The sequence below is a fragment of the Aythya marila genome (assembly GCF_965140915.1).
Source record: "Aythya marila genome assembly, chromosome: Z".
Taxonomy (NCBI): domain Eukaryota; kingdom Metazoa; phylum Chordata; class Aves; order Anseriformes; family Anatidae; genus Aythya; species Aythya marila.
Window position 1 is genome coordinate 26,911,271 of NC_139080.1, and position 22,566 is coordinate 26,933,836.

The 22,566-nt window shown below is 39.8% G+C and overlaps 1 protein-coding gene across 3 annotated transcripts in view; it reads right to left on the minus strand.

Annotated features, from left to right (window-relative positions):
* The window catches only part of ARHGEF28 (Rho guanine nucleotide exchange factor 28), a 127,907-nt gene that overhangs the window by 42,925 nt on the left and 62,416 nt on the right, over positions 1-22,566 (minus strand). For 2 of the 3 annotated variants that reach the window (XM_082784005.1, XM_082784004.1), the window contains exons 10-16: positions 10,805-10,935; positions 8,620-8,921; positions 5,596-5,791; positions 4,184-4,295; positions 2,332-2,412; positions 1,299-1,338; positions 940-1,063 (exon numbers count right to left, since the gene is read on the minus strand). In XM_082784005.1, the coding sequence (XP_082640131.1) occupies positions 940-1,063; positions 1,299-1,338; positions 2,332-2,412; positions 4,184-4,295; positions 5,596-5,791; positions 8,620-8,921; positions 10,805-10,935 (986 nt within the window). Of the gene's footprint in view, positions 1-939; positions 1,064-1,298; positions 1,339-2,331; positions 2,413-4,183; positions 4,296-5,595; positions 5,792-8,619; positions 8,922-10,804; positions 10,936-16,804; positions 17,110-22,566 lie in introns of those variants that run through there. The other variant, XM_082784006.1, reaches the window with a different exon arrangement.

A 22,566-nucleotide genomic window follows, 5' to 3' on the forward strand; every position in this document is an offset into this window, starting at 1 on the left:
TAAGTGTTAATGGATTTAATAATTTTTGACTATTTTTACAGTACTTCTGTTGGTGTGAGCATACATTCCTCTGAGCACTTCTGGTAGTCATGCTTTAGGAGACCACACAGAAACACATTCATGTATGGCTGCTGGACTGGACATATGTGTTCAGAGCCAGCTCTGCCTCATGGGAAGATCTCACCCCAGCAGTAGTTTGCTAACCATCTTCATACCCACATATGTTAGGATATCCTGGGGCACAGCAGTGTGCATTAGAAAGCCTGCAAAATTGCTGAAACAACCCACAGGCCAAATCCACCCCTCAATCTTTTAATTGATGCCATTCATCTACACTTCAGATGTCTCAAGATTAAACCACAAACATTGTCATCTACCTTTCATAACACGTATGTTTGACCAAACAGGCCTTGAATCTGCACCTCTTTAATGCTAAGCAGCATTTACTCATACAAGAAGTACCATTAACTTCAAATAAAGGAAATTCAACTGATTAAGTGCCCACGTACAATGACTAAGTGCCCATGCTACAGACTTGAGCACTTATTGAGAATGATTACAAGAACAGGAATATATCTTTTAATTTTATTTAGCAGAGAAAATTATTTCTTAAAGGTATTTCTAAAGACATTTCAACTTTGGCTAAACAGTAAAATGAAATTATTGATAACATTGAAAAATGGCACCGGCACCAGTTGATGTTGTTTTGCTAATGCTATCATTTAAAAGGAAAGCTGTTTTTCTAATATGAAGGCCTTTTGAGGGTATTCTGCATAAGTTTTAAAATTACAAGATAAAGACTGATGTTTCTTCCTATTACATGTTTTTTGCAATAAAGAACAAGCTATGTCTACATAAAAATTTAGATTCTCATCTACAATTAATTTAATCACAGTGACATAATTATAGATAATAATATAGACATAAATCTCAAATTACCTTGCACTTATTCCGCGAGCTAGTCATTCTGTTCATTAGAAAGCTGAAAGTCCGACTCACTTTACATTTTTCAGGCTCTGCTTTTGAAGGAACAATATACTTATCCCATTCCTCCTCCTGAATCCTAGAAACACAGACCAGCAAAAACAACTCATCCCAGTGGGAAACAGAGCAGAACCTAGATGGGGGTTGCTTCGTCTGACATTTACAGCTACAGTGTTTAATTCTGGTTTTAGTTCTCATTATTACAAAGATGATAAACACTATTTATTTTTTCCCCGCTCGGCTCCCTAGGTGGCAGCACGCTTGCACAGACCCGCTCCCGGCTCCTGGGGACCCGTGCCCGACGAGCATCCTACCTTTTCTCCCGGGAGTGCTCGGGCAGGCTGTACGCTCGCTCTGCAAGACACAAGCAGGTAACCAACATCAGGCTGGGAAGACACCACGTTTACGGGAAACACGCGACCTCCACCGGGCCGTAAGCTTGTCATTAAGCGCTTGCAATGTCATTTTAAAATTAGGGAAGCAAAAACAAATAGGTACATTAGAAGCAGCTTTTTCTAGGGTAACGCCACTGCTGACTGGGCTGCGGTTAGCTGGTGGAACCTGATAGAACTGAGATAGACAGGTATCAGCAAATGCCAGCCTCTACAAACAGTCTTAAGAAAAAATAAAAAATATATTTTTTTTTCTTAACAACCCAGACTTGAATGATTCATACTCCATTTTGCTTTTTAGCAGATCTGTCATAATATATCTTCATGATATTCTTCTAACATTCACAATTGCCTGTTTAATGCAGCTTTATCTAGAACACTATTAAAAAAAACAAAAAACAAAACAAAAAAAAAACACCTTTTCCTAAAGAGGAACAGTACTAGCCTATGTACTGCACAGACCATGTCACTTTTTAAACGTTTACACCCTGGAAAGAGTGGAGAGGTCTCAAGGAGACACTTTTCAGCTAACTACCTAGAAAACAAAAATAAATAAATAAGTAGATAGATAGATAGGTAAGCTGGGTTGTTTTGATAAATTAGAATTTCCTCTACTATTTCCATATGAGAAGTAATTTAGTTTTGCAGAGATTACTTGAAAAGTATCAGAAAGATACTTAAACAGCTAACCTGAAGCATCAGACTGTGCCATGTTTAAGGTTAGATACAAACTTAAACATGCTCCACAGAATCAGCACGTCTTCAGACAAACATGTAGTTCAGGTTAGCGAGAGCCAGAGTCAAAGAAGCAGCGAGACCAAAACAGCATCTCAGTTAGCTGCCAAACAAAACCTGTGCAGCAGGATGCTTTCTGAAGACACGAAGACCATGGTGCCCAAGGAAGATGAAGGCAGCTTCATGCAAAACAGCGTCGTGGGGTTGTCGTGGTACTTACTACAGGGGTGGAGCAGAGACACTGACTTAGAGAGTGTAAGAGCCTGAAGGAGGGATCGACCACTGTTCATGAGCACACCATCTACAGAGCAGGGACAAATCCTTTACTGTTATGGCCTGGTAATACCTTCTTGAATAAAAACAGGCAGCTGTTTTAAACCTGAGCATATCAAAAAGCTTCCCTCAGAAATAGATGGGGATTTCCCATTTTTTCATCATATTTGGTGTGAGAAAGACCAGCCTGTTGCCATCGTGCATTCCTCTCTTTGGCTTACACCTTATTGACATGTACAGGGTCAGCAGTGCCTCCCTCTGGCACAGCCAGGCCCTGAGTGAGATGCCTCATGAGCTGGCAGCTGGGCAGAAGGGGCAGGTTTCCAGCAGGCAGACACCCAAATGGACCTAGACACAGCCCCTCTGTAGCCTGCAGAGTCCAGGATGTCCTCTCATCCACGGCCCTTGCTCCCAGCAGTTGGTGAGTGCAGAGCACACTACATTTGCAGTGTGGGCTGCAGAGCAGCTTTTTTCCAAAGGAGAAGGAGAAGGAGAAGGAGAAGGAGAAGGAGAAGGAGAAGGAGAAGGAGAAGGAGAAGGAGAAGGAGAAGGAGAAGGAGAAGGAGAAGGAGAAGGAGAAGGAGAAGGAGAAGGAGAAGGAGAAGGAGAAGGAGAAGGAGAAGGAGAAGGAGAAGGAGAAGGAGAAGGAGAAGGAGAAGGAGAAGGAGAAGGTTTCCAACAACACAGGGAAATGTCTAGCACTGACAGTCCTAGGGGGAAGGGAGGAGAGAATGGACAGGATGTGGGCTCAAGCCCAGATCAGGTTGGAGTAGGTAAGGGTGTCTGGATGAAACTTAATGTTCTGTGACACCAACGGTCCCTTTGGCAACAAGGTCAAAGGTTTTAACTCTAAGCACACACATTACAAGGTTCTGCTTATCAGCCATCCTCTGCTTCTGTGACATACTTTATTTATTTCCTTCTGCCTTGCATTTTCAAAGACTTTTCACTAATCTGTAGGATACGAATGGTTGCAAATACATAAGCGGCGTGACAAAATGCAGCACAACTACATGCTGCAGCACACAGTACTCATTTCAAGGGGACATAAAATCTTACTCAGAATAAAGCATGTTAGAAACAATTTGTAAGACATTACAGGTTAAGCAGAAAAGTCATTTTGACAACACCGGAATAGAATGTGATGTTCTTACAGAATTTTTCCGTGGGAAAACACCTGTTCACTCATAAATCTGACAGCTCAATCTGATCAGAAACAGGCTGAGCCCAACCCTCAGCTTGAACAGCATGCAGATGTCATACGCATGAATCCCCACCAAGACACCTCCAACTTTGTTTGAAGGAGAGGGTGGGTTCTGATTATGAAAAAGACCACAAAGCCAACAATTTTAGAGATTCGCCAGGATCTAAGTGAAACTGGGGCCACTCGCCTTCTCCGACTCTGCTTCCGCATCATCTTTAGCCTTCTTTCAGTCTCTGTTGGGCACACAGCAGGAGGTTAGGGTAAGGCTCTTTGGAAAAGAAGATTAGTGTCTACATTACCTTTTCTGACTAATGGTCTCGCTGTCCCAGTTCACATGTCCTCCTAAGAATCTGCTGCTGTATTGGGGGACAGCATGAGGAGGTAGTACATGGGAGAAAAGCAAGGGAAGATGGTACAGGAACCTGAGGGCAACTAAACCCTTCATTCACGGGCACTAGTGAGGTCTATGAGTGCATGGACCTTGTGCACACAGGTACCGAGGGGACACAACGGGCCTGAGTAAAGACATCAGCACTGGGTCTGAAGCAGGCAAACATGGGTGCAGATGAAAAGCAAGAGCAGAGCTGGCACTGACCTTCATTTGAATCACCAACTGTGAAGTCCTGAGGAATGTAAGGTCTTCCTAATACATCTTTTGGTGAGGAGCAGGAATAGGAGCGTGACCGAATTCCAGAAAGTGAGCATTCCTACAACAAATTGCAGCAAATGAGAACCTGTATCGGTTTGAAATTTGCCAGCAACGGAACCAAAATAAATCAGTGGCAACATTTCTAAAAGAGACAGTTGACCACACACATATATTTACTTGGCTTCATTAAAGTCTTAAATTCAAGTACAGGTTTTGTCTACTTTGAATTCTTAAAAGACCCTGCCATACTTCTGTCATAAGAAATTCTGGTATATTTCAGGAAATGTTTTCTGGGTGCAGGTTAGACTAAGAGGAAGCTTACATTTTTCTCGTTTGGTGGCAAGCATCATCCAGTGTTGTGCACCATTACATCTATCTGATGACCAAGTTATGGTTTTTTCCTATGGGAACCACTAATTCTTTGTGGTTTAATACCATAAGAACATATCATATAGACTAACACCCTGTCCTGGTAAGTAGTGATAAGTCTCAAAAGAAAGCAGTTAGCTTCTTTCTCCTTTTCTCCCGTTCTTTTTTGATTGTGCTTGAAAAAACATTCTGATCCCCAACTATGTCAATGATATGGCTTGAAAGGAACCCCCTCTGATTTTTGATGCATCATTTAAATTTCAAGACAGGCTATTCCTAAACTGCTTATACTGCTTTTAAAAGTCTCCCTAACAGAATTCAGCTCTTGCTGGACTTCTTTTCTCCCTTCAAGTAATTATTTACTGAAGGTCAGATAAAACTACAGTTTCACAAGTAGCCTGCCTAATAAAATATAAAGAATCTCTATGAATATAGAATAACTCTGTATATGTGTCAGATATTGACAGAAATGGCACCAAGGTCTAACGAAAACAAATGTAGCCAGAATGCTTTAGGAAACTGTAACCTGGAGGACAGATCTGCACTGGTCCTTGTACAAAACCCAGCTGACCCTCCATGAGTCTAGGAATTGTTTTATGGTAGGCAGCAGACTGGATTTATTCTTTACAAAGCTGTTACCCTTTCACATAACTACAGCTGGTTAAACATTTTCTAACTCAATATATTTTGGTTGGAAAATGCTTATTCACTGAACCTGATCTATTTCCTCTGAAACAGTTCTGATAAATGATGCTTTTCCAAAGGTGAAGGCAGTCTCTGGTGACCCTTTCCCTGTGCTGCTGACAAACCTGGCCACAACCATGGAGCCCCTGCTCCACATCCCTGCCCATGCTGTTCTCTGGAGAGACTAGCAGCTGTGACGTCCACCTCGGAAGTGAATTTTCACTTTCAGATTTCAGGAGTTGCTTGTATGTTTTCAGTGACTAACTTAAAAGGATGACAATCCACATCAAAACAGTATCACATACCTTGGTTTGCAGACTGGTGGATAAGGAAAGCAATTCTGTCTGGTTGATATTAAAATCACTGCTCATCTCAGAAGAGTCTAATCCATCTCTGCTGCAAGCCTTCACATCTGAAGGTCCGAGGGGAAGGGAGGAAATGTGGGGTCTGTCCAAAACACCATCATTTCCGCTGTCTACTTCAAGGTCATCAAGGCTTGAACTGAAGCAGACAACAAAGTCTTTAAGTCTCATGGATTTTATGAATCAGTCTCAACCTTAATGCCACAAAGCAATGATACGTCTGCATACTCTGATAAATGACAACCCAAGTCACACTCTTGAGTACCCTCACATTTTTCCCATCACCTGGTCACTTTGCACAGGACTTATCTGACCTAACCCAGTGGATCTGCAGTACAGATATTTGCATTGTCCAAGTCACCCAGATTCCCACCACATTTAGCCACCTCTGGAGAATGATATTCAGAACCATGATAGTTATCTCCCTTAAAAGGAGATATTTTGTTCCACACAAGTACCTGCCAATCTACATAAACAATAAAGAGAACCAAGACAACTAGCTCAGATCTCAGCAGGAAGATACATAGATGTGTGGATTTTGCTGTGTGCCTATGTGCGCATGTGTGTTTATGTAAACCATACCATGCGGCTACTCACAGAAGTCTTTTCTACACCTGTGAATTGATGGGGGATGGAAAAGAAAACAGAGATCTGAAGGAGGGTCTGAAATAGTTTATGAGATTAATTTCAAAATATATACATTTAAAAGCATATGTAGGTGGTGAGGCAATGGAAGAGGTTGCTCAGACAAGCTGTGGATGCCCCATCCCTGGAGGTGTTTGAGCCCAGGTTGGACAGGACTTTGGGCAATGTACTCTAGTGGAAGGTGTCCCTGCCCATGTCAGAAAGTTGAACTAGACAGTCTTTAAGGTTCCTTCCAACCCAAGCTCTACTGTGATTCTATAAACATATTCAAAAATCTCTGGCTAAATCAATATATCGAACATCTAGATAATTTGATTGGCAGGGGTTCCTGTACAGAATAGGACAATAAGACTGCTCAGCAGCATCAGGCTGCAAGAGGTCTCCCACGTCGGGTCACATTGGCTGCACATGTGAGTTCATGGTCTCTTCATCAGTGCTACTGGAAAGACTGGTTGACTGCTTGCAAAAACATTCCAGCATTACAACATAAAACTTTAAGTTATGTGTGGTATTTCTAAATAGCCAGAGTTTCTACCAGAAATATTAGCACAATAACTCCTTCCCACACCACTACAATTCAGTTTGCCAAAGGAGGAATCTATCAATACTGTCCAAAATTACTTCCTTATTACATTTCTGAAGACCATCTTTCACAATGTTTCCAAATAATATCATATGTGATTTCTCAGAAATGTTATTCAACCATATTATCAGTTATTGTCATGTTTTAAAACTGGAAAAGCAATACATGTCTATGTCAATAGGCAAGCAGTGCATGTCTTACTAGGGGTACCTTAGCCAGGAATTTTTTCTGACATAAAAAGATGTTTTAAAGATCTACTAATTAACTTGCCACATCACCCCAGATCCTTCAAGGAAGATGCCACTGAAATTACATACTGATTTTTCTCATTTTATGTACAATATTTGAATCACTTACACTGTGGATACATCAAGGTCAATCACATCTCTCTGAAAATTCATATAAGCTCTTAAAGCTTATATATAGCTACCTGACCTTGGTCTTACAAAGTCAGGAATAACTAAACAAGTATAGGAGAAAGAATGCTTATGTCAGAAAGGCAAAAGAAGATTATTTATGGTAGTGTGCATTTTATCCCCATAGCTAGTAAAACAGAAAGGTCTGAGAAAGATCAACTTTTAGTCTAATATTTGTTGCCTTATCCGTGCCACAACATTCCTCCCAGTGGGATTTTATAGTTGCTTAAGGAAAGAAAGACTATGACAGAGAAAATGTTATTGATCACTTTGAATCATATTGATCAACAATGATGAATAGCCTCTACTGCTCCCTTTCCAAGCGTTTTTACATAGATATGGTGCCCTATGTCCAGTTAGTCCAAACACTCCTGAAAAGTGGAATACAAATTCAAATTTACTTCTGCATAAGAAGGAATGGACTTCAGGTCTCTTCTACCCAGAGCAGCAATACAGCATTTTTGTTGTTGTTTTGTTGTTTGGTTGGGTTTTGTTTGTTTATTTTTGGTTGGTTGGTTGATTTTTGTTGTTTTGTTTTGTTTTGTTTTTGTTTTTTATTTTATTTTGGTTTGGTTTTCCCTACGGTATTAACCAATTGCTAAAAGCAAAAATGATCATTTCTTCTCCAAAGTTCTCTCTGAATTCCTGAAGCCAGTCAGTTCCCAGCATAACCAGCATAACCTAAAGCTATTTGACGGAGAGTCCTCAGAGAACTGGCTCTGCTGGCCTCACACTTTTTGTATCAGCACAAGAGCAGAAAAGTCTGAACCTATCAGAAACATGAACTGTACCGTGTACTATGTATTTTGAGGTTAAAAAGTATATGAATTCATGAATATGCTGTTCCTTCCACATATAGGTGCCAAGAAAGAAAAGACTCCTACAGAATTCAATGGATTTTGAACTATTCCCTTAATGACAAATAGTCAAACTATTCCCAAATAATGACAAAAAGTGAGAAAAACTCAGGGTGAAATTGCAATTTCTGACAAAAACACCATAATGGAAACTTACGGTGAAAAGCTGATTTTTTTTTCTTTGTATATTACATACAAGAAAAAAGGTTAAAAATATATAAAATTTGCATTAAAAATTAATCTGCTTAGAAGACACCTTTTGTTTGTAAATAAAATAAAGATAAATAAAAGTCTTCATAACTACCATATAAAAACAGATCATTAAGACAATTTAAATATCAGTTAATGAACAGTGATTTTACCTTGCAAAAAATATTTATCACTACAGATTCTGCCTCATCTTATAAAATAAAAGATTACTGTAAACAATTCTTACTCTGGCCATATTATTGAGTCAATTCCATACCTTTTTTCTTTCATGTCAGCATAAAGTCGACCTCTCTTCTTAATTAATGTCTTGTATGGAATGTCTTGTGTGGAATCTGGTCCATACAGATCAGAAGGTAAAACAGTATGCCTTAAACCTACATTTTTTCTGTTTTTTACTGACGTTTGATTTCTTTCATTGGGATCACATTTATATTGGTCATTCTCCTCCAGAGACAGAGTTGAAGAGCTCTTTGCCACTGATGCTGAGTTGGTGGAATTCAAACATGTTTCACTGCTGACACTATCTCCATGAATGGAGTTCATCTTTGAATCCCCAACCTGCAGAGGAAAAGCAAATGCTGATAAAATTTAGTAACAAGATATCTTGTCAGGGAACAAGGACCAGGTTAGTTTGCCATTCTATGGTTATTTCATTTTTTTTCCTCTGTTACTTCTTGTAGCATGTGAATTTATAGATCTTTTTATACCACATGAACTGAAGATAAATTATATGGCTAAGAAGTTCTAGACCTTGTGCTGCTGTTTTGCATGACAGTAGTAATGGATTGACAGTAATTGATAGTAACCAAAAATTTTGAAGTCAATCAAAAAATATGCATAATACATTAGTCTGGGGAACATATGGAAGAAAATTCAAACTATTTAATTTGGAAAAATCAGCCTATACATTACGCACACTTTTATTTTTTCCATACTGGTTCCCTGACCTTTGAGATAAAAATGCATGACCTGAAACTGAGGTTCTCCACATAAGGATGAGAAAGGAATCTCTCTTTTTTTGTCATTAAGCAGTTGCAAGCCATGAGGCATCCTTTCTCTGGCACAAAACCAAGAATGCAGCTAGAAACTGTTTTCTCAGGAACAGGGATTAGGATTTAGACCCTGGTTACAAACGCTTAATTCTTTATGAAACTAAGGTTGAAATTCTCTGTCAAATCTACATAAGATATTCAATTCAGTCTGTTGTCAGTCGTTTAGGTAGACACTACTGCTGTCTAGATAGATGCAGAATAATATTGAAAAGCCAGTGAAGACAACCTCCCAAAAGCACCTGTATAAGCAAGAAGAAATGAAGGAGTGGAAGTGTTTCCAAAGTCCTCTTTTTTCAGATGATTGATTACCTTCTCTCCAGCCCCATTTGAGATGTATTATCCCATTCATAACAATGTTTCATAAGAGATGGAAAGAACTGCTGACATTTTTACAGCGGTCCATATTTGCAATCAAAGGTAGTTCTCTTGTGCTGTGCAAATGAGATGCATAAATGAAAAATTCTTCTCCCAGGTTTTACAGCTGCTCCTCCCTCCAAAGTTATCACTGTGCAGGCAGTGTTTCCACTCCACACAACCACAGAGTGGGTCAGTGATGCTGGCAGAGCAGTGCTTAAAGGAGGATTTTGCCCCAGTCAGCAGTTTAATTAAGTTAAAGTGGCTACATGTTGAGCTATGAAAGGGTGGTAATCCAAACTGAAGGTCCCACCAGCAACACACTCGGGTAACATGAGCATTTCTGCAGCTCTGTCCTTACCACCACAATATTATTAAAATCAAGGATTCACTGATATTCATAAAGAGTACCCTGCTATTTACTCACTCCTAGGTCGTTATTTCATGCATCTCTCAGTAACTTTAGGTGCATTTTGAACATACTGACATCTGACAGAAACTTCTGCCTCAGCAGTCAGAGGGCTGCAGTGTATGTAGTGCTTGAATGGGGAGAGGGAGAGGGAGAGAGGAAAGCACAAAGGCATGAAGAAAAAAAGAAAGAGAAAGCGAGAGAAAGAAATCACACCTCAAAATCTCAGCCTTTTTCTAACATTACGATCTTATCATTTCTTATTCCTATATTCAAACTTTCACCCAAGTCAAAGCTAACAGTACATTATAAACAAATAGATCACTTCAGCCTTCACTAAAACACAGCCTCATGATGCCAAAATTTTGCAGCTGTTCGACTACACACAATGACTAAGATTGGACCAGTCCCCCTTCCCCAAGTTATGATACAGAAGTGTGACCATAAAGAGGTATTTCAGGTGCAACGCACTGATCTAAAATACAGTTTGGTCTGCATGCTCTCTAACCTCCAGTGCTGCTAATAAATTGATAAGAAATGTGAATACTAATCCAGGAGCTCTGCATCAATTCTAAGGCACTGACTTCAGCTTCTCACCTTTCCATGAAGTTCAAACATAAACTTACTTGGCCTACTACCATGCAGTTTGCATATATTTCGTCTCCTCCATTCAACATGGCAGAATGTCTGGCTGCAGCAAAGAAAGTAGGTGGAGTTTTGAGCTTCCTAAGAACATCAAAGGTAGGATGTCTCTGCTCTGGAAAAAATAAATTGTGGAAAATAGGCAATTATTTCTCAAACCATTTTCTTTTTTATGTAATGTCATAAAAAATTGAGAAGTTTAACTAGTAAGCACCAAATCTTAAGATTACAATTTGAGAAATGTTTGCATGGCCTCTCAAACATCTGCCAATTTCTTAATTGCCTAACACTTGGTATATGTTTCTAGAAACCTATAGCCAACAAAACTACAAAAGATACCACAAAATGATTCACAAAAAGTAAGTGTTCCTGCAGCTTGGCTAGGAACACCTTCCAATTTTCCTACCAAGCTAGAACTTTGTACAGTCTGTGGCTGCAGAAGTATAACCGCAGTAAATAGGACAAGATTTATGGGCTAGGATGAAATATGTAGGATTCTGGCCTATATGTTAAATATCTAACATCAGATGCATTATACGAACAGAATACAGTCCATTTGCAGCCAAATAATGACTTTGACAAAGCATTCTGCCTGCTGGGAGCAACATAATCTTAAACCAGTGAAGTAAATTACTGTTATTAAAACAAACAGACAAACAAACAGCAACAAAATTTTAAGATAGAGATAAACAAAATACTATTGATAGTGTCTTTACAGAGTGACAGAAATCAATTAAGGTTTGATCTGTGAACACAATGTTTGGGATGAAGACTGCACCTGATATCTTTTCAGTAGCAAAAGCAGAAACAACCAGTTTCAACAGCGAACAATCTTTATCAGAATTTCAGGACTTATATTTCTATAGTGTGTTCATGACTGCAGATATTACAGAAAGCTGTGTGTGCTGACTCAGTATTTCAGAGTTCTGAGCAGTAGAAAACCCAACCAAGTGCTACAGAAACAGTCAATCTGTCCTGTTGGCACAGATCTCTTGAAGCTGCTTTTGAGTATGAGGAGCATGCACCAACCTAGCACCTGATCTGGTCATCAATGCCTCATAGTATCTTCTGATTGTAGAAGGAGCAAAGTTTCACAAAGTGGGAGCCAGTCAGTTCTATAGAGTGTGAAAACAGGTATATAAGATATATTTCTAGAACTGCTTCTGGAAGACACTGTGCCTATAGCCATCAGACTGCAAGAAGAGTTACAAAATACTGGATTAGAAACTACGCTTGACTAGATCTGGGACATTAGTTCCTTAAAAAAAAAAAATCCTGGACAATGGCCAAAAATGCAACACTACACCACAGCTTTTATTTAATTTTAAGATCCTATCTCATAAAAGCCCATGAACAGTAAGCTCTATACTTAGAGAAAACTGGAAATTCCCATTTAGAAATGGCACGCTATGAACTATTTTGTTTCTAGTCCTGGCAGGCTTTGTGGGATCTCATACCATTAAAAACATCCTTATATCTCTCATTTTGTTTCTTCCCTCCTGTAGGATTTTTAACATGATTTTAGTGACTGCCATCTTGAGACTTGCTAAAGCTACAAACCATTTCCTTATGTCTGCCAAAATCCTGAAGTCTTTGTTTATAAATAGCGTAAACCATTGTTTTCTACAGCAATTCATCAGACTTTGGCAGCTAAAATCATAAGGAAATGTGATTTGGCAAAACAGGCAGTGCTTTCTTGTGGCAAGCAAAGTTTTCCGAGTGCTGATCTTAAACCAACAACCACTGAAGAAAATCATATTAAACTCTACATTGCCTCTTGTGCATTCACTGTCTCCACTGCCTCCCCCAGGTATGAGCCTGGTGAGTACAGCTGGAAGGGTGGCATTTGGCTCCTGTGCTCGGCTGAAGGAGGTTCAATTATACACCCCCAACCAGTCTGCTGTTAAACATGCCTCTAAATATTCACCAGAGTTTTAAGTGAAAAGATGAAAGAAAGCGGGGTATTTGGGGCTTTGTGATGCAGCACGATTCCACTGAACCTCCTTACCCACTTCGCCCTCAGATTTCAAACATACATGAAGTGATGACCACATTGCACTAACTGTGTTAACCATGAAAGCATTTCAAGACTTTGCTGAATGCAGGGGAGAGCATTATTAATTACAAGTAACTTATTTCTACTGGAAAGGCCAGCTTAGTTTAAAGGAGGACAAAACCATAAGAAATTTCCACATCATGCACTGTATTCCTGGAGCCCCACTAATTGTTATGCTAACAGCCTGCATCATGAACAGTTATGAGTCATCATCAGTCTTACAGGGACCATCAATACCTTTCACCAGTTTAAAATGACAGCAGGTAGTAATAGTTCACTGCACTTGGTGACAGTGTTAAAGCCCAGAAAGGCCTTTTGTTGTTGTTATTTGAAAGGTTAGGAGTATTGATTAAGTGTATTTTCAAACACAGTATCTCATAAATATCCCCCACCCTACCCAGTCAAAAGCGTTGTTATTCCTATTGCAGATGCAAATTCCAGCACGGTGTATGAAGAGACATTAAGACTGGCATCTCTTTTGGCAATGAAGGTGTCCCAAAGAGACCTAGCTCTGAAAAGTGTTGGTAATGGACTTCAGGATGCTTATTAAGGAAAACACAACCTAAATATGACACAGAATAGACCCAGCCCTCTGCTGCTGAAACAACCCAGCAAGCACGCCTCACCAAGCTGATCCTCTTTCTCAGAGATGAATGCTCTGACTGTATACTGTGCCACAGCCACCAAAAGGGAATAAAATAAAGGCATGTCTCCCTTTAACAGAGCATGTGGATCTCTGTTATCTGCCTGGTAAATGGATAAGTAAGATGTGTGCATTGTTTAGATGCAGGTGAACAAAAGCCACAGTGCTTGGAAGGATAATCTCCAAACATGGATAAAATAAAACATGTGGACCACCAAACGACTAGGCACAAGTTCTCTACATCTTTTGTTATGTCAGGTTGTCATCAAAGTTATTCAGCAAAAGCTGCACATTTTAACAGGCACAAATGCTCGTGAAAATACTTTAACTTTAGAAAACACATGATCATCATGGCGGTAATTTAAAACATGCTTAATACTGGCATAAGAAGATGTATAGCCTTGAATGACCTGTTTTGGAAAATGGTCCAAACCAGTATTATGACCAAATTCATAATACTGACTTTTACCACAAAAATCAAAACTTAAATTTTCTGAGAAGGCACATAGTAAAAGGGAAGTGAAGTACATCAGTGTGACCAAGCTGAGAGCCAGAAAAGAAATTACAAATTCCCCTCTCTAGATGCAACGAATAGTTTTCAGACAGCTCATCACATTTACCCCCAGCAGACCAAATAGGGGTTAATGTGTAACTGGAAGTAAGAGAGGTATGAAGTCAGAGAAGAAATGCAGACAACTAAATGCATGGGTCATGCAGGACTATGGTAATGTTCCTCTAAATCCAGAGGTGGTCACCTGAATTTCACAGAAGTCCACAAATTCCTGACAAGGCACTGAAAAAGCAATATGCATATTTGGAGATGTGGACTGTATGATTACTTTCAACCAGGTATCTTCATTCCTAGCCTGGGGAGTCTTAGTGCTCCATTCAGACAATGCAACCACTCCTGGGAGTAAAATTAAACAAGCACATGAGAACAGCACTGCACTGTGCATAAAGTGAGGTTGGCTTTGAGGTGCTGTTGTCACAAGCCTGAACGTGACATTTAAGTGTCCTGAATCTGTGGAGCGGGAAACTAAAGCACTGTCTCCATGATGTATATGGGAAACACAATCAGGCAGCTGTATGCTAGAAATCTTATCCAGGATGTTCCAGACGTGATGCTATAGTAGCCACTAAGAAAAACAGACGATAAAGGCACTTTTTAATCATCACCTTTGATTTTTGTCACCTAAACCTGGATAAGAAGAGAGCAAACTCATCCACCATGGGATTCACAGCCCTGACCGCCCTCTCTGAAGCAGGTACTGTAGCTGTTTGCAGTAAATCAATGAGTATAAAGGCAAAAATAAGTTTGTACAACACCAAAATGCAAAAACTACATTTCCAAAATAGAGTATGCTTGGTTTCTTAGTGTGCTCTGTCCTGTGAAGCCTGAGAGGTCTCCAAGCAGGGACAAATGCTGAAGCTGGGGTGAGAAACTTAAAATTTGAAAACACTGATGTACGTAATGCAAAGTAGCATTCAAGAATTTCAGCTTTTGAATTTCCCACCAGAAGTCTGCAGAGCTTCACTACCTCCCGGGAAGAGAAACCCCAGACCGTGAAACCAACAATGGGCTTGGGGAAGAAGGAAGGAAGCTGACGTTTATTGCCCAGATCAGCCAAAACACCCAACACAGGTACATAACTCTTCATGACTTTTGGGGTGGGGAGGAAGAATCCCCCACTGCCTCCACACAGTTCTCAGGGTCTCTTGTTCACTGAGACCCGAAGCTGTACGTGATGGAAACACAGATGCAAGGCACCATGTCCCACACCTGGCCATGTGAAAACAGGTCACGTTCTGCTTGGAAAGGAAGCGACCAACACAGCTGTCCTGGAGCAAAGTGGAGAAGAGCTCATCCCCTCATAGAGGTGCTTCTCCCACCTTACTTGCTGCCGGGATTTCAACACCACAGACACCATTTGGAATTTACCACTGAAACACACAGGTGCACCCGGAGCATCTTCTTGCTCCAGCAACACAACATAGCCTATCACCTGTGCACACATGCCACATGTGTTGGTATGTTATTCAAAGAGACAGGAATCAAGATGCAACACTATAACATGAAAACATCAGGAGTGTATACAATGCTATGTAACACATAAAATATCTAAGAATAATAATGCTGTCCTAAGGTAAAATAAAGAACAATCAAAGTGCCATGGAGGATGGGTGAATAGCTACAACATATACAAATAAATCAAGTACTCATGAGAGACACAGACTGCACACTACACAATTTGCAATCCTTTTCATCTTCTTTACAGATTGTGTACACATCCACACACATTACAAAAACTCCTCTGCACTTGGGAAATAACGGATTTCCCCACTAATAAATAGTTCATAAATTGCTGTGTGCTTTAAAAAGTGTATTCTGTACACGTTTTTTGCTCTAAAAGTTAAGGTCAAAGTCTGAGCCTGTGTAAACAACATGATTCTCCTCACTCACTGACTTTAATGACACTGATGGATCTTGATTCTCTTATTTGTTCTTTTCCCTTTCTGAAACAAACAAACAAAAAACTATGAAAGGAAATATAAAGTACATTTTTTCCACTCGTCCTCTTTTCTTTGCTTCTAAATGCAGGAAAAAATATATTTCCTTGTTAAGGCTTTTAATGATAATTCTTCCTAACACAAATTTTCTGCCCAGTGCTTTTCCGTCTCCTTAAAACTCCTTTTCTCATGCTGACAATTTATAATGCTTCCCTGTCAGAGGCTTCTCCACAAAGACAGACAATATCTAACTGCACCAGTATCTGTGCAGAGAATGACTGACCCTGCCATCTCTTTCTTTTACAGAAAGCAAAAGAATTCCCTCTTCATTCTGATAAGATTTCTGTACATAATTGTAAAGGTTCTCTTGTTAGCTGTTGAGACATATTTGAGTTACAAAATTCCCCTTAAGTGAAAACAACTGTAGCTAGCAGAACTTTGTGTAGCTGCAGCAGTGCCGTTCTGCAAGCTCCCATGGCACCAGAACTGCTTAGTGAGAGCAACACATATAGCCTGAAGAAAAGAAGTCCTGAGAGAATAAAGAAATTAAAACAATTTTAAAGAACAGTACATAATTTGGAGAAAACACTTTTTTCCTCAACAATTTTCAATAACATTATTTACAAAAGCATAACTAACAGTGAGGTAGACTTTTGACAAAAAGGAAGAAAATTTGCCTCATTACAGCTGTCGATAGCCACCTGCACACAACCAGACAACAAAAAAGAGGCAGAGCAAGTAAGCAAGAGTCATTTAAAAGAAGACAGCTTTTTCTACCTTGTTTGGATGCCCTTCTTCGAATCCGCATTTTAGGTAGGGAAGGCCAAGAGTAATTAAAAGGTGAATCAGAGTCTGAGTCCATTTTTTTGCTCAATAAGCAGAGAGCAGATTCTCAAAGTTGCACTTTGTTGTTCTCAATTGCAAGTCAAGTCTAAGAGTGATGTAAAATAAAGGAATGGACAAAGAAGGATCAAATTGCCCACTAAACACAGGGGAGGGAAAAGCTGTAAATGTTTGCTCTCTTCAGGCGTCCAGGCATGTAGACAGATCAGGCTGCAAATATTAAGGCAGAAGCAAGGAGGTTAAAGTATGAGAGCTTCGAGTGGAACTGTTCCATCGTGGTCCAGAGCTATTTGAAAGGTCATTGTGTGCCAATGAATCATTAACTCACCTTTCCATTTTGATGTAAATGAAAACAATAGGAGCTGAGTAAGGAATGAGAAAATATGTCTCAAAAGTAAACAAACCAGTGTAAGGTTTTTCAAAGCTTCATTTCCACGTTAAAGCTAGGATTTACAAGAGTCTCAAACTGAGGACAAGCAAAACGCTGGGAGTGAAGAAGCGAAAGATTAACAGTAAACTAAGAAAAATAGTCTACCTGCTGGACCCTTTATAACTGCGGAGAAATGCCTCCCCTCTCAGTGTTTTTGACTTTGGCAGACCTTGGGATGTAGCAGCTGGAAAGCAGAGATAACCCACTCAAAAGCCTGTCGCTCCCATCTTTCTAGCTCAAATGAGCGTAAAGCTTAAGTGTTATATAGAAAGATTACAATGTTATTAGAGGAGCTCTCTTTCAAATAATATTTAGTCTGAATAGTGTTTTCTCCATCACACAGTCACCAAGTGAGACAGTGAATCATAAGGATTTTGTAGAGCTGGCACCTTTACAGCACTAGTCTAACCTCATAGCAATGCACAATACAGCTAGTGACTAATTTACAACAAATCCTCCATTCTTATACAGTCTCCCTGAACAACTCACAGGCAATTAGTATTCAGTAGGAACTCATTATCCCTTCCCCCAACATCTTTACACTACACAAACTACATTTTTTAAACAGGCTCGAATGTGGCTATACAAGAGCTAATACAAAAATAACATGTCCACTGTTTCTTAACCAGCTCCGCCAAACATTTCTTTTAGTTACCCCACAATGCATGCGTTTTTGTGTTCCACATAAAGGAGGAGAGGGAATGTGGATCAGCTTAAATGTCAGTTTTTGGAAGATGATGACATTTGAGCTTGTTAACATTCCTTACTTCACTTCAATTATTTTTCAGGCTGCTGAGGTCTGCAGCGCTACTTCTGTATTATGTTTCAAGTGATTCCTCAATCCACATTGCAGTCGGAGATAACAATGTATTTGTTGAAAGAAGATCATGCGATTCAAATGCAAATTTAATTCAAAGCTCATTATAAAAGTATCTATCAGGTTTTCAGGGATAAAATAATTATTATATGAGCACTTCATAAAGTGCACAAATTACACAAAACACAATTGAAGCAGATCATTGTTCTGCCCTTCCCTTAACTGAAGTCCTGCCAGCTTTGTTAGGCCTGGAAAGAGTAATTTGCCCCAGACGCTGGAAGCCTTAGACTTTCACTTTAAATATTAGACACTCCCATTGACTTTGTTTGATTTATATATATAATTAACAGCCCCAGGGAATAACAGCAGACAATGGATAACTGACAATACAGGGAGGATATAAATCCACGGTTTAAGCATCCACTTCAAAACATCTCCACTCGCTGGAATGTCAGGTTCGAGCAGCACTGATGGATCCCCTGGGCCCACGGGAACGCAGGGGCGGACATTCTCCTGTGCACCTGCACCCCGGCCGGCCCCCATTCACCAGTTGTGGCCACAGTTAAATGAAAAAAAGAGGAAAGGATGGAGCATATTTACTGGGTAACTTGTTCGCTTAGGAAATGTCTTCCCAGCTGCTCCAACACAAAAGATTTTCCCTGTACACAACATCTTTCCCTAGCCAAGCTCTCTTTATCACCAGATATATTTAATGACAACCTGAATACAAGCCTCAGTTTCAGATGTACTCAGGGCAGTGCTCTGTGAGCAAACTGGTGTTCATATTTAAAGAGCATTGTAAGTTTTACACTGGCCTTAAAATTCCTTACCTTTCAGTTTAGGCAATTATTCTTTCATTCGTGATGAGGAATGTTTTTTTGTTTTTGTTTTCCTTTTCTCTACATTGGCCAATTCTGACTTTTTCACTCAACTTTATATGATCAAGAAAAATATACTTCTTCACCTCCACAGGTCTTCCTTCTATCTATTTTATCTATAGTTAGTCCAGAAAGAAACAATTAGAACTGAACAAAACTCTCACAGCGTGGACATGCAGCTGATGTATTAAATGGCAATAAACTATTTTATATGCCAAGATATTTACTTTTCTGAATGACCTCTGTATGTTTCATAAATGCTTTCACTGACTGTTTCAGCTATTGCCTGCCCTTAAACTAGCAGTGTTAATTTAGAACCTCCAAACATAAATGAGTAATTGAGGACTGTTAAGTAATTTTTAAACTGCAATCCTATTACATAATTCTTGGAGAATCCAGCTTTTAAACTTCTGCTGTGATAAAGACCTGATCATTTACTGCTGCTATTTATTCTCTATTTCTTGGGCAAATCTTAGGCTTTTTACATGCTTACTGCAATCTCCCCTGAACAGGATCTTGCATGAGAATTTGTCAATTGCATTCTGAAAGTGCAGATAAATTATCAACCTTAACCAACTATTTCTGAAGGGCTAATTGAATACCACTCACATTACTTGCTCTGTTCAGGCCCTATGAAAGATTTATTTTTTTTTCTGGCTTGTAGAAGTCCTTTCTTCAGAAGACCTCATGCTGCTTTTCTGCCATGAAGACAGGTTTTGCTTTGCCTTCCAATCTATGGCTAAAAGTATTTTTCTCCCCATTCTTGCACTTTGGGGGATGATCCAATCTACATCTCACCTCCCACTCATCATTTCCAAAGTGGCAGCATTTCAGCAGTGGTATTTGCATGCAGCTGGCATAGATATTTGGCAGCTTATAAGATAAAAGGTGATTTCTAGCTGGAAAATATTAACCTTACTTTCCATGTAAAATGTTTTCAATTATGTATACCAACGTATAGATGTGAAGATAAAGAACAAATGTTTTTTGTGTGCATTACCTAAGGCTAATGCTTTTGATAAATACTAATGCAATGCTTTAAATTCTTTCACCTAACGCTTGCCAAAACACACCCATACGATATAAATGTTTTTCAGAGATATTACAGTCTATTGTCTATTGTCTGACCACTCCCTCTGCTCGTGGCAAGACGGAAGGAAGTACAGGAATGTCACCAACATTTACAGTTTCCATGGAACAGCACCATCACCTCCCCAAGGCACTTAGAGGACAGCCTCATAGTGAAGTGGTGTGGGGGATGTGGTCTCCCTCTCCTGAAACACTGCTAAAACAGCCCCATAGCTGGTAGTTAGCTCCCTGGCAGGCCAGAAAGAGAAGATCCCTTTGAGTTAGGTGCCCCGTTCCCAGATGGAGAACAGATCTACGGGGCTAATGACCCCAGAAACAGGACCGGTGATGGTCGACATAGGGTGTGGGTGTTGAGAACTGCATGAGCAATGGTTTTGACAGAAATGCCCTCCCTGGTTTGCTCTGAACAGTCCTCACCAACATTAGGGACAAAGTTGATTTCCGCCAGCTTCATTCTGTCCCAGGACCAGCAGAGTTCATTTCCCAAAACTGTGGAGAAGACTTTGACAAGGAAAGATAGCATAGAAAAGGCTACATGCTTTTCTCCACCAACCTCTGTGACCCACAGGTCCATGTGACTTTTCTACCATCTTCACTCCATTGTTTGTCTAAGGTCACAGAAAGGACCTGCCAATGTACCTGGACAAAATATCTACATTACCTGACAGTAATCGCTGTTTTGAAAATTCAGCAAATGTGAATTAAAGGCGACTGAAAGCAAAGTGCTACCAGCCAGTTCCCACACACCAAGCACACCCCAACCCAAATGTTCTTTCCACCTGCCCACAGCAATTATATGGTGACTGTGAAGATCACTGTCAGCAACAGCATCACAGTTCCCATAAGACAGCTTGTCATGAAAAAAAAAATAAAAAATCTTTACCACCTCTCTTCTCTGCCAAACACCTGGGTCTTTTTTATAGAAGTTTATACTGGAATTGTCAGAAAACTTTGCCACATCTCTCTTCTCCCCATCTCCCTTTCCCAAATCATTGATGAATACACTGAAAAACACAGAACAAAGTCCAGATCCTTAAGATCTTGGCAGATGACCTCCCCAATTCGTTTTTATGATCTTTCTTACTGCTGAGCTTCCAATGGATGATTCATTCATTCAGTTTAGAGAACTGTCTTTTCTGATGTATTTATTTCCTTTCTTTGTGCACAAGCAGAGGAGATCTGAGAAGGTCTCCCACTAGCAACAAAACAACTTGGAATTTAAACTGCATAGCAGTGGATCACAAAAAGATTCAAGCAGCATTCACTGGCCATCATCACTGCCCAAATTTTGACAGTATTTGGTAGAACCTGTCTCTTTCATTGAAACTGCATGCAAAACTCCCTGTCCCATGTCACCGTCAAGGGGAATACTGCAGGGAAGGGGAAAAGTACTGGAGAGGAAGTGGGAATTGCAACCTTCCTGTACTGCACACATTTGTCAGCAAACACACATGCTTTTCACTGTTTCAGCCCCACCAATGCTAAAGGTTAGTGCTAGCAACAGCCTTGTGAAAGATCATCATTGTTTATCATTATGGAGCCTCTTCCTCTCACCACCATTTACAGAGGCAGATTTTTCTCTACTAGAAAAGCCCTAGGTGAAGGTAAATATCAAAGCCAAGTAAATCCTGAGATAAGATTAAATGGCCCTGAGCCCTCAGTCCTCTCATCTCCTACATGAAATACTTGCAAGCATTCTCCACCTTTCATAAATAAAACATAAAGATGTGGTGCTATAAATTTGGGTTGATTTTTTCTTTTATTTTTTTGTGCAATTTCTTGCGCAGTAGTCTGATGATGAACCAAGATGCTACAGCTTCACAGAGACCCCAGTGAGAGTGGCAGGCCACCTGACCTGTCTCTAAAAATGCTGTTGTACACAAATAAGAGTTTACTGAAGCACTCACGTCACAGCAGACAACAGAAGAAGCAGAGCCAATTTGCGTGCACTGCATTCTGGTTCACTTTAAGCTAGATTGCCAATCCAAGCATTTTCATGTTCCATTGCATTTATTTCCCCAGGGATATATCCTTTTACTAACTCCAGACAGTGCACATAGACTCACAGTGTCGTAAATGATCCAGACTGAAGCAGGCCATAACATCTACATTTTTTATCTAACTCTTCAGCTACTCACTTGCAGGTGTATTTCTAATTACAATGTGAATTATAAAATTATTTTTTAAGGCTGTTCTGCACATTTTTTCTTTGAAACAATAAAGACAACTTCAGTTAGAATGGATTTAATGAGAATAATGTTTTCATGTTAAAAATACCATGTTTATGACAGTCAATGAAAGGTGCATCATTCCACAAAGATCTACTGGTAATACTTATCTTCCCTTTGAAAAGCAACTGCTTCGTATTTCTTTGCTAAACTAAAGGAGCAATTCACCTTTAAGAATACAAGAGAACCAGGTTTGCATAAACAATACTAGTACTGCAAAATCTTTGGATAACACCCAAGAGACTGGGATGAAG